The sequence below is a fragment of the Cavia porcellus genome, unplaced genomic scaffold (assembly GCF_034190915.1).
Source record: "Cavia porcellus strain 051 isolate PalLab524CR breed Dunkin Hartley unplaced genomic scaffold, mCavPor4.1 scaffold_26, whole genome shotgun sequence".
Taxonomy (NCBI): Eukaryota; Metazoa; Chordata; class Mammalia; order Rodentia; family Caviidae; genus Cavia; species Cavia porcellus.
Genome location: NW_026947509.1, coordinates 40658856 through 40675912, shown reverse-complemented (window position 1 = coordinate 40675912; position 17057 = coordinate 40658856). Strand labels below are relative to the sequence as shown.

At 40.3% G+C, this 17057-nt stretch overlaps 1 protein-coding gene across 3 annotated transcripts in view; it reads right to left on the bottom strand.

The window, feature by feature from the left end:
* Positions 1–17057, bottom strand: part of Cdk15 (cyclin dependent kinase 15) — a 146850-nt gene that overhangs the window by 105300 nt on the left and 24493 nt on the right. For 2 of the 3 annotated variants that reach the window (XM_063237255.1, XM_063237257.1), the window contains exons 2-3: positions 887–994; positions 43–259 (exon numbers count right to left, since the gene is read on the bottom strand). In XM_063237255.1, the coding sequence (XP_063093325.1) occupies positions 43–186 (144 nt within the window). In that variant the 5' untranslated portion in view covers positions 187–259; positions 887–994. Of the gene's footprint in view, positions 1–42; positions 314–886; positions 995–17057 lie in introns of those variants that run through there. The other variant, XM_063237256.1, reaches the window with a different exon arrangement.

Sequence of the window (17057 nt, the reverse complement as noted above, 5' to 3'; positions counted from 1 at the left end):
GGACTCATAGACTGACAACTGGGGAGCCCCCAGGGGCCTTACCAGAATCAGGCAGGCAGGCAGACAGATTGCATACTCCTTCCTTTGGTGTCCAATGTGAGCTACTTGAGCAGGGAGCCAGGATTCTTGAAGGCATGTCTTCCCATTGGGACCTGGAAAGGTTCTTGCTGTGTCTGCAAGGGCCATAACTGTTGACCAAAGAGGTCAGCATGGTCAGTCTTCTTGGCCAGTGCACCAGATGCGGTGGCAAGCAGAAACACTGAAACAATACCCAGGATTTGGAGGTAGGTTTATTTCCGTTGACAGGCACTGATTAGGATCATTCCCAGACTATCTGGCACTGATCTCTGGTGGTCTAGGGCTTTTATATGATGCACATGCAGGAGGTACAGGGTGAGACAGAACACCCTGGAAGTTCTGATTAGCTAGCAGGGCTAGCTCGTTGCTTACAATGGTAAATTAATGATCATCAGTTTATGAAACTTGGTACAGTGATACAGTCAGGCATCCTGTATGTTTGGTTATGTTATCATGGTCACAGGGATGAAGAAAGCAATTACAAGGCCAGGGATTTAGCTCAGTGGCATAAGTGCCTGCCTGGCAAGAGTGACTCATGAGTTCGATCCCCAGTACCAAAAAAAAAAAAAAGTAATTACAGACCGTGAAGCAGTTATAGAGGTAGGCAGTTTTGAAAGAACAAGGTTTTAAGAACAATTTATCTTGTTTTATTTTTCCCTTTCATTAGCATGGTATTTATAGATATTTGATACCTAAGTTCAAAACAGTTTTCTAAAACTTTCATATAATTATGAAGATATATTTTTAAAGTTTATTTCAGAAGTTCCATAAGAAGAGAAAACCAAAATAAACAAGTTCAAATACTCACTCAAAGCAGGATATGATGGCACACATCTGAAATCCCAGTACTCTGAAGGATGGAGATAGAATTGTAAGTTTGAGTCCAGTGTGGGCAATTTAGTGACTTAGTGAGAACCTGTCTCAAAGAAAAAATATAAAGAGGAGTGGGAATGTAGCTCAGTGTGAAGGCCCTGTGTTCAATATCCAGTATGTTAAAATTAAAAGTAAAAAGATTCACTCAAATTAAGAGTAGGGGGACTAGGGGCTGAGGATTTAGCTCAGTGGCATAAGCACCTGCCTTGCAAGCAGGCGGTTGTGAGTTCGATCCTCAGTACCAAGAAAAAAAAAAAAAAAGAGTTGGGGGACTAATTACATTAATACAGACAAAAAATAGAATGGTAGGCTTAAAACTATAAAATTTTAAGCTGGGCACATATCTGAGGCTCCATCTGACTCAGGAGAAGAGGAGTTAACTTCAACTCCAGCCTAAGCGACATAGTGAAATCTCATCTCAAGAGCTGGGTGTGGTAGCTCATGCCTGTAGGAGGATCGTTGCAAGTTCAAGACCAGCCTTTGCTACAAAGTGAGCTCAAGGCCTGCCTAAAATGCATAGAAGACACCCTGTCTCAAACACACACACACACACACACACACACACACACACACACACACACAAAGAAATCTCATCTCAAAACTAATTTCTCAGAACATCTCATTTCATTAGAATTATTACACTGATTATAACCTATTTTATCACAACTGCTAATGTCTTCCTAAAAGATTTTGAGTTTTATCAAATAAAAGTTCTGTCTTATACCAAGTGTAGATTGACCTTTATAAACCACTCTCTAATTGTCATCAATTTTAGAATTTTTGACTGGCCAGAATTTTTACTGACCAAAGGAATTATATGCCTAAGCCCACGGAAGCTAGAATAGGATAGACAAAGGTGTTAGGGTACAAATTGCTGTACAGATACTAGAATGGGTTACTGAGAGAAAATTGTACAATATCTTTCAGAATTCTCAAAAATTAAGTAATTTATAAGCTTGCTCAGTCAAGGAAAAATATCAGATGACTTTTCAATGTTTTGTAGCTCTGTGTCCAAAGCAATAATTTTGCTCCCAAAGACATCTGAAGAAGACCACTTAGCCAATTTCCTTTAGAATTGTTATCCCTTTCCTGCACCTCTCTGAATCAGCTTGGCTGGATCTACTTCCACAGCCCAGTGAACTTCCTAATGGGAGAAATCCTTCCTGCACATGGGAAACAGGCCCACTGCTGTCCCTGCTTCCTGCAGAGGTAGAACCAGAGCCTCCACCATGAAGCTGACTGAGTGGGAGGGACCCTCGTGCCTGCTCTTCAGCCTAAATGCACTAACGAAGGGTCAGCTGCAGCAACATTCCCCAGGGGCCGGGCGACATCCTCTGTGAGTATGGGAGGTCCAATGGGGCCCACCATAATGAAACCAGCAATGGCTGTGCACCTGAGGTTGGCTCAGACACACGCTCCATTTGTTTGCTCTCTTCTCTTGCCCTCATTTCTACTGCCCTGGGGTTGCACATACCACCTTGTCCCCTGACTCTTCCGGCTGTGCTTCCAGGGAGTCAGTGGTGTTAGTCACTTTCTTTTCACCAGTATAAAATATCTGACACTTAACTTAAAGATAAAATAGACAGAAATATCAAAACAGATCAAGTAAAAATTTATGTGAGCAAAGTTTTATTTGAAAATCCAAATTTAGGATTTTTAACTCTAAGAACAAGGGCACTGCTCAGTGGAACAGGATATGCTTAGCATGCACAAGACTTTGGGTTCAAGCCCCAACATCAAATAAATAAACAAGCTTCACACACACACACAAAATCTGCCAACAAAAAGAACTACAAACAAGGATGGCACTATCGTGTTTTTTTTTTTTAATTTTATTTTGAAAGTAGTAAAAATGCAACAGCACAAGACAGAACAAAGCCAATCGAGACAACGCAGTGAAACTGGTACAGAATTTCACAGTAGGATACTGGGATGGTGGTAATAGGTACTATGGTATATCTCATTAACTTCACAATAGTTGTACAGTCAATTAGGGTTAGCAAAATCAAATCAAAAACAGAACATTAAAAAACCAATTGAGAGTATTGAATAGAACAAAACAAACATAACATAACAAAACAAAACAACCTTGGCCTTCAAACAGAAGATAGAAGGACATCCCCCATATTTGCTATATTGCATATAGTCATCCTCCCAAGAGATGCTGAGGCATCTATCCCCAGTGGGATACTATGGGGTGGGGTGGGGGGTGTTTGAGTCTCAGCCCTTGTGCCGGTAGGCTCACAGGAGCTGCTGGTTCTCTTCCTGGCCCATGCTGGAGGCCCTTACCAAGAAGGCAGGCAAATATGCTACCACCATGGCAGTTCTCAGGAGCGCTGGCTCTCAGGATGGCACTATTGTAATCCAAATATTGTATATTGTAATCCAAATATTGTAGTTCCTTATCCTGTCCTCCTTGTGGCCCAGAAAGTTTATATTTGTAATCCCATTGAAATGTCCACCACCTGCAATACAAGCAAAAGCAAGAATGAAGATACTGACTTTTCACAGCTACAGGGTCCTGGAGCTGGTCCAGGTGAGGATACCTAGAACAAAAGCCTGGATCCAAGGTATCCCTCAGAATTTACTACCTTGTGAAGAAGGGAGGGGCTTGAGGATGAGTGACAGTTAGGTTGGCGGGAATTAGGTGAGTGATGTGAGCTGAGCTGGCCAGGTGGAGAGCAAACACTTTTGCAATATGCAGGGAGGAGGATATGCAGAAAGACTAGCATGCATAACTCAATTAGGGTAGCATCTGAATGATTTAGGAGGTTGTTGCTTCAGGTTCTGACATGTAAACTTTTGTTCCCTGGGAAGTCATGGCCTCTTATTTTGAGGCTCGAACCCAGCTGGCATTCCTGGAGCTATGAGACTCTGCCATCCTGCTCTGCTCAATCATTTATGGGGAACACAGTGTGAGGAAACAGGCAACTGTTGGTTGGCCTCAAGGATTACATACCAGTACCTCAGATAGACCTATTTACATTGCTTAGAACGATTGAAGGGAGAAAGAAACGGCTTAGCCAGCTCTGTACATATCAGTACATGGAAACAGGGCCCGGTTTACCTAACGCAGAGATAATAGTCCTGCATTCAAGAAGAGCTGTCCACTTGGTCTTCTACATGGCACGATAGCAATGAATAACCCTAATACTTAATTTGTGATCTTTAAACATCATATTTTGCTAAAAAGATATATGCATCCACTGACAAATGGATTCTAGATCAAAGTATAAAATCAACAATACAGACTGGAATATTATCAAGAAAGATATCCCAGGTTGATCATAAGTCAGTAACAACCTTGTCAAAAGAATATGGACACAACCTGAAAAGAACTTCACAATAGTCCTTAAGTCCCTAGGATAGGGAAATTTACATACTGGAAGTTAATAATGAACTTGAGCATGGTAACACGTGCCTGTAATTCCAGTGTCCTGAGGCTGAGGCAGAAGGGGCATGGGTTTGAAGCGTGCCTGCACTACGTGAAGAGAACTTGTCTCAAAAATAAAAAAAGAAAGAAAGAAAGAAAGAAAGATTGTATTAGGTCGAAACACATGAAATGTGTAAAATCTATAATTTAGTAATAATTCTTTTTTTTTTCAATAGTGACTGTTGGACACAGGGTTTCACATATGCTACGCAAGTGTTCTACTACTGAACTACATTTGCAGGCCTGTTTTATTGATTCAGTTCTAGTCATGCAATGAGGGCCCCACACTGAGCTACATCTCTGGCCCTTTCATTTTTTATTTTGAGACAGAGTCTGGATGAAACGCTAAATTGCCTAGGCTGGGTTCACACTTGTGATCCTCCTAGCGTACTGGGATTACAGGCATGTTCCACACAATTGGTTCTCTTTTATTTCATTTTTATTTATTGTTTATATTTTAGCTTGGGTTGCAGGTGTAAGCATCACACCTAGTACCACTTTTTAAAATGTTCATTTGGAGGTTTATAGTGTATGAATGTATTATTATGGACACTGACAAAGGAGAAAAATTCAATATTTTAAAAATCTTTTACACAAATTGCTTTTCTAACTTTATCTAATAATCAATGAAAGAAAACTTCTTCCCCATTAAAGAATTCTAGGTAATATATGTGGCACAAAGAATAAAAAGAGAAAATCAAAAATCACTATCAAGCAGTTGCTGGTGCAGTGATAGATCTATATGAATAATTGTCGCTGGGTGGTGAAATCATCAGGGAAAGACTGATGAGAAGCTTTGCAGGGCATCGCCTCAGCCCCACGAACAATCTCAGCATCGCTAATGTAGGACATTCAAACATTATATGCCTCCTGATAACAGGAAGTGCCCAGAAAATGTGGTGCATTTTTGAATAAAGAAATATTAATGAATTCGGAACCTACTCAGGTTTCCAGATCTAAAACCAAGTCACAAGGAATAGGAAGACAGAGAAGTTAAAAACTATCGCAAACAAACAGCCAAATCAGAAAGGAGAAAACTCCAACAAACCAAAGGTATTTTAAAGCAATAGAGCCAGGCACAGCGGTACATCCTGTAATCCCAGTACTTGATGGTTGAGGCAGAAGAAATTGGAAATTTGGGACTAATTTGCACTACAATTTGAGGCAGCCTGAACTACATGGCAAGACTTTATCAAAAACCAAAACAAAATGAAACTAAAAAATAATGAGAAAGAGAGACACTTAAAAAGACATAAAGGACATGATATGATCCCATTTGCTGTTCTTGCTATTTCTTGTGCAATTGTTCTGTTTAGAACATCTTTTTCTAAACCTGTCTCTTCAAGTGTTTTACCTATTTTATCTTCAAGTAGGTTTAATGTTTCTGTTTTAAGTTTTAGATCATTGATCCATTTTCACTTTTATTTAGTATATGGTGAGAGATAAGGGTCCCGTTTCAATCTTCAGCACACAGAGAACCAGTTTTACCCAGCTCCACTTGTTGAATAGGCTTTCTTTCCTCCAACACACGCTTTTAGCCACTATGTCATAGATCAAGAACACATCTGGGGAAGTTTTTGTGTCCCAAGTTTGGTTCCATTGCTCCAAGTATGTTTTTGTTCCAGTACCATGCTGTTTTTATCACTGTTGCTTTATAGTATAGCTTGAAGTCAGATATTGCTGTGCCTTCTGCTTTGTTCTTACTGCTCAAAATTGTTTTTGCTATTCTGGATGTCTTCTGACTCTGTACACATTTTAGGATTCTTTTCTTTTTTAGAACTATAAAGTATACTGTTGGTATTTACATTGGGACTCTGTTGGAACTGTGTAACAGTTTTAGAAATATGGCCATTTTGACAATATTGGTTCTTTTTGATAATATGATGGATTCCATTTGCTAATATCTTGTTGATTTTGCATCTGTGCTCATTAAGGAAATTTGCCTATAGTTTTGTTTTTTGCATGAGTCTTAATCCAGTTTTGGGGTAGATACTGGCTTCCATGAGTGTATTTGGGAGTGCTCCATCCTTTTCAATTTCCTTGAAGAACTGGAGAAGCATTAGTGACATAATGCCCTTTGTAGAATTCGGAGTGAATCCATCAGGTCTTGGACTTTTTTTGATTGGTAACTACTTCATTACTGCATCAATTTCATTGCTTGTGATTGGGCTTGGAAGCATATTTTTGTCTTCTTGGTTAGTTTTGATAGTTTGTATGTGTCTAAGCATCTGTCCATTTCTTCAAAATTTGCCGATTTGTTGGAATACAGGTTTTTTTCAAAGTAATTACTACCTTTTTCCTTTCAACAGTGTGTTGTGGTTTCACCTTTTCATTTTTAATTGCATTGATGTGAGTCTTTTCTCACTCTCTCGAGAAGTCTGCATAGAGGCTTATCTGTTTTACTTATTCTTTGAAAGAACTAGCTCTTGCATTTGTTAGGTTTTTTTTCTTTTTTTTTACTTTTTTTTAAAGTCTCAATTTCATTGATTTTTCTCTCTCATCTTTATAATTTCCCTACTTAATTTTGGTTAGGTGTTGATCTGTTGTTGTTTCTAAAGTATCTTTAAAAAAACTAAAAAATAAAGTGAAGTATCTTAAGATTTCTCATAAGGTTGTCTATTTGAGATTATGATAGTTTTTTAAATATGAGCACTGATTCTGTGGATTTTCCTTAGAACCGTCCTTGTGGTGTCTCAAAGGTTTTGGTAAGTTGTAATGTTATTGTCATTAACTTTCAGATATTTAAAATTTCTTCTGTGACCTAATGGTTGTTTAGGAGTATGTTGTTAATTTTCCAGGAGCTTATATCTTGTCCAAAATTTCTTTCACTGATTTCTATTTTCACTGCAAATATGCATGAAGTTCAATTCTTTCCTATTTACTTGACAGGCTTTGTGGATCAGCATGTGATCTCTTTGGGAAAATTACCACGTGTTGCTGAAAAGAAAATATACCCTGTTGTAGAGGTGTGGAATACTCTGTATGTATCCATTAAGTCCCTATGTTCTAGGGTGTGGTTCAGCTCTCATATTTTTTACTGCTTTTCTATTTAGTTGATTTGTCTCTTTGTGAAAGCAGGGTATTAAAATCCCTTATTTGGATTGTGTCAGTGTTTGTTTGATTTTTTTTTTAGCAGTTTTTGTTTATAGGTGCTCCAGAATTTGGTGCATGTATGTTCCCAGGATGCATATATATCCCAGTGGCTCAGTGTTACCGCTTATTGGATTATTCCTTTAATCTACGAGCACACAGTGAGCTCCTTGTCTCTTCAAATCAGTTTTAACTTAAAGCTTACATATTTGATGTTAAAATTGTTACTCTTATTTGTTTTGAGGGTCTTGGTGCATGAAATGTTGTTTTCCACATTTTAATTTTTAGTCTATGAATATCTTTTTGAATTAGGAGGATTTTTTTTAATGCAACAGACTGTTTATTCTGTGTTCTGATCCAGTCTGCCAGTATGTGTCTTGTGACTGGAGAGTGGAGGCCATTATTGTCGAAAGATTCACTGAGATGTGTTGGTTATTCCATTGCCTTATTTAACGATGTTGGTGAATTCTTCACTTTTTTCCTGACATTTAGTGTTGCTGATTGTTTACCTACTGATCTCACTAGTTTCCACTGTGCCCATTTTATTATTTCTGTCAAAACTCTCCGTAAGTAAGTGGTACCTCAGTTCAGGAGCTTAATTTACTCCATGATTCTGGAAAAGGCGGCCATGTTTGTGTTCATGTGGCAAAGATGGCCGCAGTCATGTCTGTTTATGTGTAGGCCAAAACAAATTTTTGTCGAATGCTTCTGTTTGCAAACTAAACTAAACTGTTCACAAATAAAAGTGCTCATGAGCTGAGGTGCTGTTATATTTTCTTAAGAGCTAGTTTAGTACTCCTACATCTTTTGAGCTAGTTTTTTTCATGGAAATATCTTATTTGCTCATCTACTTTGAAGGACAGATTTTCTCGATGGGTTAATCTGGGTTGGAAGTTTTTGAGCTTAGAACTTGCAATACTTCAAGTTTTTCTGGACTTCAGAGTTTGTATTTTGAAGCCTGCTGTGATTCTTCTTGGTTTACCTTTATATATGACTTTTTGTTTCTGGTTTTTGAAATTCTGGATTTTTCTTTGTTTTTTACTATCTGGTAATTTAATAAGGATAAGCTTTGGTGAGTTCTTTTATCATCACAATTGCTTAGTATTCTATATCACTTGAATTTTGAACTTTTTTATACTTGGAAAATTATCTTTTATGATTTCTACCAGCATGCTAGTAAACCAATCTGTAGTATCGCCTCGCTTTCCTGTAACTCCAACTAGCTTTAGATTGATCTTATTGTCATGTAATAGCTGCTGGATAAATGTCTGTCTCTTGTTCGCTTTTTTTGTGTGTGGGGGCCTTCTTTGAGCTCTTCATTGTAATTCACTATTTTGTTTTCAATATCAGATACTTTGCCTTGATACTGGTCTTTTCCGCTATTTATGAATTTCATATGTCAAGTATTTCTCTCTGACATCTTTCTGAGGACTTCATATTCTTGTCAAATCTGTCATTCAAATTTTGAACTGCTTTGGTTAACTCATTCAGTCTTTTGCCTACTTCCCTGAAATTTACCATGACTATAATTGAATGAAGTTGCTGTGAACTTGTGGTCATTTCCTGTTTGAATTCATCTATTGTTTGCATCCCTTCCATGAAATTTCAGATTTCTACCACCCGGTGTTTATTTTCTTCTTCTTTTATGACCGCCTGCTCTGTCTTGGGAGAACTGGGAGAATCTGGATACATTTGCTTCTATATACACATATGCTTCCCCTGGGCTGTGAGGGTACTTACTGCAGGTCAGTGAGGAGGAAGTGAGGAGAGTCTGTGCCTTCTATGGAGATTTGTTCTAAGATGTTGAATCCTTGTGAATAATTTCCAGTTTTGTAGGTCCAGTGCTAGTCTTTCTTCCTCTTATTATTTATTTTAAGTGATTTGAACTCTGACTCTATGTTTTACCAAAAGTGTTACTTCCGGTATAATGGCATCCACAGGTTCAGTCTTAGGACACTTGTGTATGATAGCACTTACCGTTAGGTTTCTTTCCTCTGTTCTCCATGCACACTATGACAGTTTACTATTTATGGCTGTTCTGCAATGGGGTGGGTGAGATGGAGCCAGGAGAACGGGAGGTTTCTGAATGAGGAGTATTAGATGCCAGGGGAGGTGTTTCCAGGGGGGTAGTGGAGGTGAGAAGAAAAACAGGCGCGGGTCTGATTCTGTTGGAATGCTTTTAGCTGAGTTAAGGTGCTGGGACTGAAGGTTTTCGGAGGATACTTGGGGAGAGGTGGGAAAGACAGGTTTACTCTGTGATTGAGGAAAGCGACATGGCTGTGAGAAAGTGCTGAGAAGGGGACACTACACCGGGTAAGATGCAAGAGCCCAAGGGTTAGGGCGGGTGGATCAGGGTTACTGCTAGAGAAGACAGGAGCAAGCGAGCTCCGCACGGGGAATTTTTAAAACCTGGGAGGAGGAGTTTGTGCGTGGAAAAGAAGTAAGCAGTACTTTACTAATACTGTTTTGGGGTTTGAGGTGAATAGATAGGGATGAGGCAGAGAAATGAGATAGCTATTAACTCTGGGGCAGTGAAAGAACAAACACACAAATGCGACAACCTGAAAAACATGAGAAACCATAAAAGAACATAACACAGCACCACGTTACTAAATAAATCAAGAAACGTACAAAAACTTAACCCTATAGGATGTCCAATGCAAACACAGACTAAATATTTCAGTGGCCATTTGCACCCGTGATCCCCACGCCGCCTCCTTGCGGGAGTCTGAGTGCCCCCCACATACACCCCGTGACCCCTCTGACCCCCACGGCAATACTGACCCTAACTCGGACTCGGTACCTCTGTCCCAGGTTCACGTTCTTACAGATCTGACCCAATCCAAATTCTTGGCTTAGGAACTCTTGCTGCTCCTGTCCTTGCGAGTGATGATGAAATTGGCACCGATTCACTGGCACCAAATCGTCCACTGAGTCAGGGTTATTTCTGTGTGACCCAATCAGCTGCAGTAGCAACAGGCTAATCCATTACAGTGATAGCTATCAGGAACGGTTAAGAAATAAAGTAACATGAGACCGGCTGGGGGTCTCCCTTAACCTAGAGGAGAAATCTATGGCTCCTGAAAGCATCATCACAGCCTAGTACTGACCCACAGCTGGATGTGCTAAGTGTGATGGCTGCCTCTGTTCTCAGGCTGGAAAACTGCACAGCTTCTTCCCTCAGAGCTCCAGGCAGGGCCTCCAGCCTGCAGGCGCAGGTGCGGGTGGAGACCGCTGCACCGCGGGAGCCGGCCGCCACATGGCGCTGCCGGCCCTGCGTGGCGCAGGCCGAGCTCGCCTCTGCCTGCAGGAGCCCGTCTGAGCTCACAGGCTCCCTGCAGCCTGCCGTGTCTGGAGAGACTGTCTCTCCCCAGTCACGCTGGGAGCTTCAGGGGGTGGCGTGGGACCTGCTGCCGGGGGAGGGGCGCCCTGGACCCCAGGATCCAGCGTCCCGCCTTCCCTCGCCTGGCGCCCCTGCCGCTCCTGCGTGATCTCGGTGGGAGGCGCCGTGCAGGGTCCCGGCTGGAAGGAAGCAGTCAGTGTTGCACGTGCAGGGTCCCGGCTGGAAGGAAGCAGTCAGTGTTGCACGATTTCCTTGGGCTGGGTCCCGTGGCCGTGATCCGCGTAATCCCAGGGCTGTTGTCGGGTACCATGAGTGAAAGTTTGCAGTTTCACTTTGTCTCCCAGCTGGAGGCTGGACAGCCGCTCTCTGTGATGTGTTTGCAAGGCATCTCCTCTCTTATTTCTTGGTATCTTTTACACACACACACACACACACCCCCTTTTTTTTTTGCCAGTTCCCTTCTGGATCTGTGGTAACCTTCACTCCCTTTGATAACTCTCCAGAACTACTGTTTTTCAGACTCTAAACACTTTGTCCTAGAGAAGCAGAGCTGCTGGCACTCTCTCCTCCACCATTTTTTCTAAGAATTTATTTTAAGTCTTGCCTGGTGACTGAAAACAATCCCGCAATTAGAACGCAGGGGCTGCAGCTCAGCAGCGCAGCACCTGCCCAGCAAGCATAAGGCCCAGCATCCCAAAAAAGTCTTTACAAGGAGAATGACATAATTTCCAGGGTTGCTATAAAATACTCCAGAAAAACAATGCTGAGAACAAAAAACATAAAATTAGTTAAAATTGTTTGTGGTGGGTGGTTCATTTTTGTATGTTGTAAAGTTTTATGAGTTTTTTTTTTTTCTCATCCCTGCTTGATTACGGGAAAACTGAGTCACCTAGAGTTAGGTAGCTTTTCCAAGGTTGCAAACCAGCTAACAGTAAAAACTGTGTATAAGGACTGCATACCAAATGTCACAAATTTTAATAAAATTCTAATAAATTGTTTTTGTGCAAAAAGTATAAAACCGCTCAATTTGGTTACGTTATTAATTATAGGGCCTAAATTTGAATAAGTCCTGATATTCCAAATGAATCAGTAATAATGACTAGTTCAATCTGCAAGGCAAGATTTGCAAGGCATTCCATCTCTTTTATTTCTTCTATATCAATTAAACCCCCCCCTTTTTTGTCAATTCTATCCTGATTTCATAACTATTTAATCAGGGGCACGTGATATCATCTTTGGTAAAAGCTGTACACCTCTTGTTAAGAAATAGAAGCTACACACTTCTTCCTTCTTCCTGGGTGCTGTAACTTGCAGCCGCTTATGCTGAGAGTGCCGTCTGCTGGCAAGAAGCAGTACTGCAAGCAAACAGCGTGGAGCTCACCTTTGCACATTTATCTATGTAATCATCTTATTAGTGTGCTACTTACATTTAGTCAATTTTCAGTGAACTTGGTTTTATAAACTCCTGTGTAATCTCCCATTTCCATTTTCTTTAAGAAAGTAATGGGAACTTGGTGTGACAGTGCATACCTATAACCCCAGCACTTGGGAGGCTGAAGCAGAAAGAGCACAAATTCCAGGCCATTCAGGGCTACACTGAGTTCAAAGCTGGCCTGAGATACACAGTGAGACTCAGTCTTAAAGAAAAGAAAGAGAAAGGAATAGTAACAGAGTCAGGTGCAGGGGAGCATGTCTGTAACCCAGCTGCTGGGGAAGTTGAGGCAGAAGTTTCTAAGGACACATCTCAGAGATAGCGAGGGGGGCTCTAGGCAGAAGTCTCAGTTCCTACGCTTCATTTTCTAGCTTTATATTCTATAAAGCAAGGCCCTGGGTACAGTCTTGGCGCTGGAAAAATAAAAGCTCTCCATATTCCTTTTCATTATACTAGATTTCTGCCTCTTATTCAGGTTTTCCCCTCATTTTGCCCTTCACTTCTGAAAAAGTTAGCTTACCCACTGGGGATCAAGATGCTTTTTGTTGTCCTTGTGGTGATGAGGGGGATTGAACTCAGGGCCTTGCCCAAGATAGCAAAATGCTTTACCACCAAGCTGCATCCCTAGCCCAATCAAAACCCTGAACCACAAGTGAGATGCTCAGAAACACCAAGTAATATCATATGTGTAGTTCTATATGCTAAAGTGACTGGAAAGACATGGCAGGTTAAAAACCCAAACATTTCACAGGGCTGGGCTACCCTGGTGGTAGAGTACTTTGTTGGTACAAGGAAGGACATGGGTTTGATTTCCAACACTACAAATTAGAACAAACAAATTAGAACACTAACTCAAATGTTCCTGTCACATAATGACTTAGGCTGTGGAACAGTGCAGGTATACCAAATATCAATCCTAAAAAGAAAAGACTAACTGTCTGCAACTGTAGGAATCCATGGAGTGTCTATAAAGGCAGGCAAAGTAGAAGATTCTCTATCACCAATTTAAGCGACAACAAAAATTATTTCCAAAGATCAGATATTTTTTCTGTTGTTTGCTTATGTTACTTGATTGTTTTAATTTTGAGTTTGGGTAGACTAAGGAAAAATGCTAGAAATGAATTTATAATCTCTTCCCCACTGAAATAGGGGATACCAGTTTCATGTTTAGTTTTCCACTTACAACAGCACAGTGTTTTGAAAAAGAATAATTCAATGCATAACTAGGTCTTATAGTGAGAGGACGTGTTACATTTTTAAGTATCCTGGCCTTAGGTAGAGAAAAAAGGTGGCAACAATAAGACAAATATATGGTCTAGGTATATTTATTCATGACGATTCTGTGGTCCCAAAAGTTCTGCAAGAACCTGGTGACATGGAAAAAGAATCTGATATACAGATAAGTGAGCCATACAGAACTCCAATTAGCCACGATCAAACAAAGCTATACTAAGGCATTACGTAAATTCAACACAAGAACAGAATATTTAAAGCTCTTAGAAAAAGAAACAAATCACCTATGGAGGAAAGCTCATCAGAATCACAGCAAACTTCTCAAAACAAACCCTTAAGTCAAGAGAGCCTGGAGTGGAGTATTTTAAGCCCTAAAAGAAACAACCTCCAAATCAAAGCCTCTTCTGTTGCATGGTTTGTGATGATGTACAGCTCTGTGGATTGGAAGTTAGCAAGAGTTCTTGTTTAAGTAATTTCTAATAGCAACAACAACAACAACAACAAAACCCACTCCAATCCAGACTGGTGTACCTTACAAAATTATCTTTCAAAATTGATAGAGAAATAAGGTACTTCAAGATAAAGAAAACATGAAAAAAATCCATGACCATCAAATGAGCTCTACAAAAAGATCTGAAGGATATTCTAGAAAAAGACAATGAACACAACAACTCCATGAATCCCAACAGAATGAATCTACCAGGCAAGGCAAGAATTAAACAGGAGAAAGAAAGAGAACCAACAGTAGGAAAATAATATGATAAGAGTAACTCAATATGTATCAGTTATAATTGATTATAATCATAAATGTAAATGGTCTCACCTCCTCAATCAAAAGAAACAGACTGGCAGAATGGATCAAGAAACAAGATCCAACAATACGCTGCATACAGGAAACACATCTAACTCAAAAAGAAATTCATAGACTGAAAGTCAAAAAATGGAAAACCACACTTCATGTGACAGGAACCTGGAGAAAAACAAGAATAGCTTTTCTCTTTGCATACAAAGTCAACACTGATCAGAAGAGATGAAGTTCACTACATACTTGTTAAGGGAGCAATCCAAGAGGAAAAGATGATGATCATAAATATATATGCACCAAGTAGCAGCACACCCAAGGATATAAAACAAGCATTAATGAATATGAAAAATAAAATAAGCACAACTGTGATGGAGAACTTCAATGCCTCACTGTCACAAATAGATCAACTAGAAACAAAAATCAACAAGGAAATATCAGAGCTGAAACAAACCTTTGAAGAAATGAACTCAATAGATATTTACAGACTCTTCTACCCCACAACCTCACAATACACATTCTTCTCAGGCGCATATCCAACATTCTCCAAAATAGACCATATACTTAACTTGTAGAACATGCTTAAGTAAATGCAAGGGATTGAAATGATCTCATGCACATTATTAGAGACAGTGCAGTGAAACTGTACGTAAATAGCAAAAGAAAGCACAAAAACTACGTGAACAAGTTAAATAGCACCTTTCTGAACAACCAATGGGTGGCAGATGAAATTAAATGATAAGGACAATACAACATACCGGGACCTATGGCATACAATGAAAACAGTCCTAGGAGGAAAATGTACAGCAGTAATTTCCACATCAGAAAAACAGAATGAACACAAATAACAGCTTAATACTGAGCTTCAGGCTTCTAGGAAAAGAAGAGCCAGTCAAGCCCAAAACTCATATGAGGGAGGAAATTATAAAGGTCAAGCAGTAATTCATGCAACTGAGACTAAGAAAACAGAGTCAATGAATTGAAGAGTTGGGTTTTTGAAAGATTCAATAGAATTTACCTTATCAATAAAAAGAAAGACTCAAATTCATGCAATTAGGAATGAAAAATGTGAAATAACAATGGATCCTGAAGAAATCCAGATCATCGACACCTAACTGGAGAACCTCTAATAAAACGGAAAATGCAGAGGAAAAGGACAGATTTCTAGACACTACAGATTAATAAAGCTGAATCAAGAAGACATTAAAAGTTCTAAATAACCTAGTGTCAGTCAATAAAATTGTATACGTAATTTAAAAAGTACCAACAAAGAAAAGCCCAGTCTGGAGAGATTCCCTATGATGAATGTGATCATGAAGTATATCAAAAGTGCACCAACAAAATTAATATTTAAAAAAGAATAACCCACCGTTGCCTTGTGAGACACTGCCCCAAAGCTCCTGCTCAGTCGCACATTCTTTCCCACACTGAATTTCAGCACGCTCAGCTATCCCAAAGCAGTAGTTTTAGGATTGTTTGACTCGACTGACTGTCTGCTGCAAGTTGTTATGATTTTAAAATATGCATATATTGTGGCTATACTGGAAATGAGTGCCAGTTACCAGCCCAGACTTATAAACCTCTGACGCCCACAAATTGGACCAAGAGCTTCTGAGATTCCTTCTGCTCATCCCAATCCAGGAAGCCTCCGGCCCTGCACAGAAAGACACCCCTGTGGTGACAGCGCCACTCAGCGGCCAGGATGAAGAATTGGTCACATTGATCTTTTAATTGCTCCTTGCTTTTCCAAAACCCCAAATCTTTCCACCCACCCCAACTTTTCTTGGGTTTTGGTACTCACAGCCATGTGGATTCTCCCTCAGGTGCCTTTTCCCCACATTTATTTACAATTAAAATTTTTTAAAAATGTTAATCCTTGGGATTAAATCAGGGGCTATAGCATATATATTGTCTTTTTCCTTTTTATTGGTACCAGGTATCGAACTCACAACTGCCTGCTTGCAAGGCAGGCGCTTATGCCGCTGAGCTAAATCCCCAGCCCCCTCCCTCTTATATTTTTCAAGACAGGCTTTCATTTATTTGCCCAAGCTGGGCATCCACTTGCAATCTCCCGTCCTCTCCCACGGATGATGCTGGGGTTACAGGTGTGCTCCATCACAGCTGGCACGGATGCCCGGTTTAAAATATCTTTTTCTCTCCCTACTCAGTTGCTTCATAAGTTCGTGTTACTCCAGCTGCCTCAGTCACATGCATAAACCAGAAATGTCCAGGACCTGGCAAGCCAGACTTGATCCAAATGCTTTGAAATGTAGAGGGATTCAGGGTGATTTTAACAATTAAGCATGTAAAAGCCTTGTACAAAGTGTTTAGTCCATTTGTGCTCAGAAATACTGTTCCTTTCTAGTTCCTAGCTCCTAGTACACAGGTAGCTCCTGTCCATTGCAGTCTTCCGTAAAACCCTTGGGGGAAGGGAAGGAGGAGGGAGAAAGGTAGGAGGAAGGGAGAAAAAAAAAAGAGAGAATGGGAAGGATGGCGCAAACATGAAGTCTTAGCCTCTTAGAGGCTGAGGCAGGAGGATTACAAGTCTGGGCAAATAAGTGAAACAGTGTATCAAAGTAAAATATGAAGTGGGTTGGGAATGTAGCTCCGTGGCATACTTCCTGTGGGCTCAGAAATCCTAGTTCCAGATACTGCTGCCTATCCTCCTGCCTCAGCCTTCCAAGCAGCTGGGATTGCAGGCTAGTGCCTTTGGGAAGCAGCTGAAGCTGGGGATCTGTCAGGTGGAGGGGCCAGAGCAATGCCAGTCTCAAGA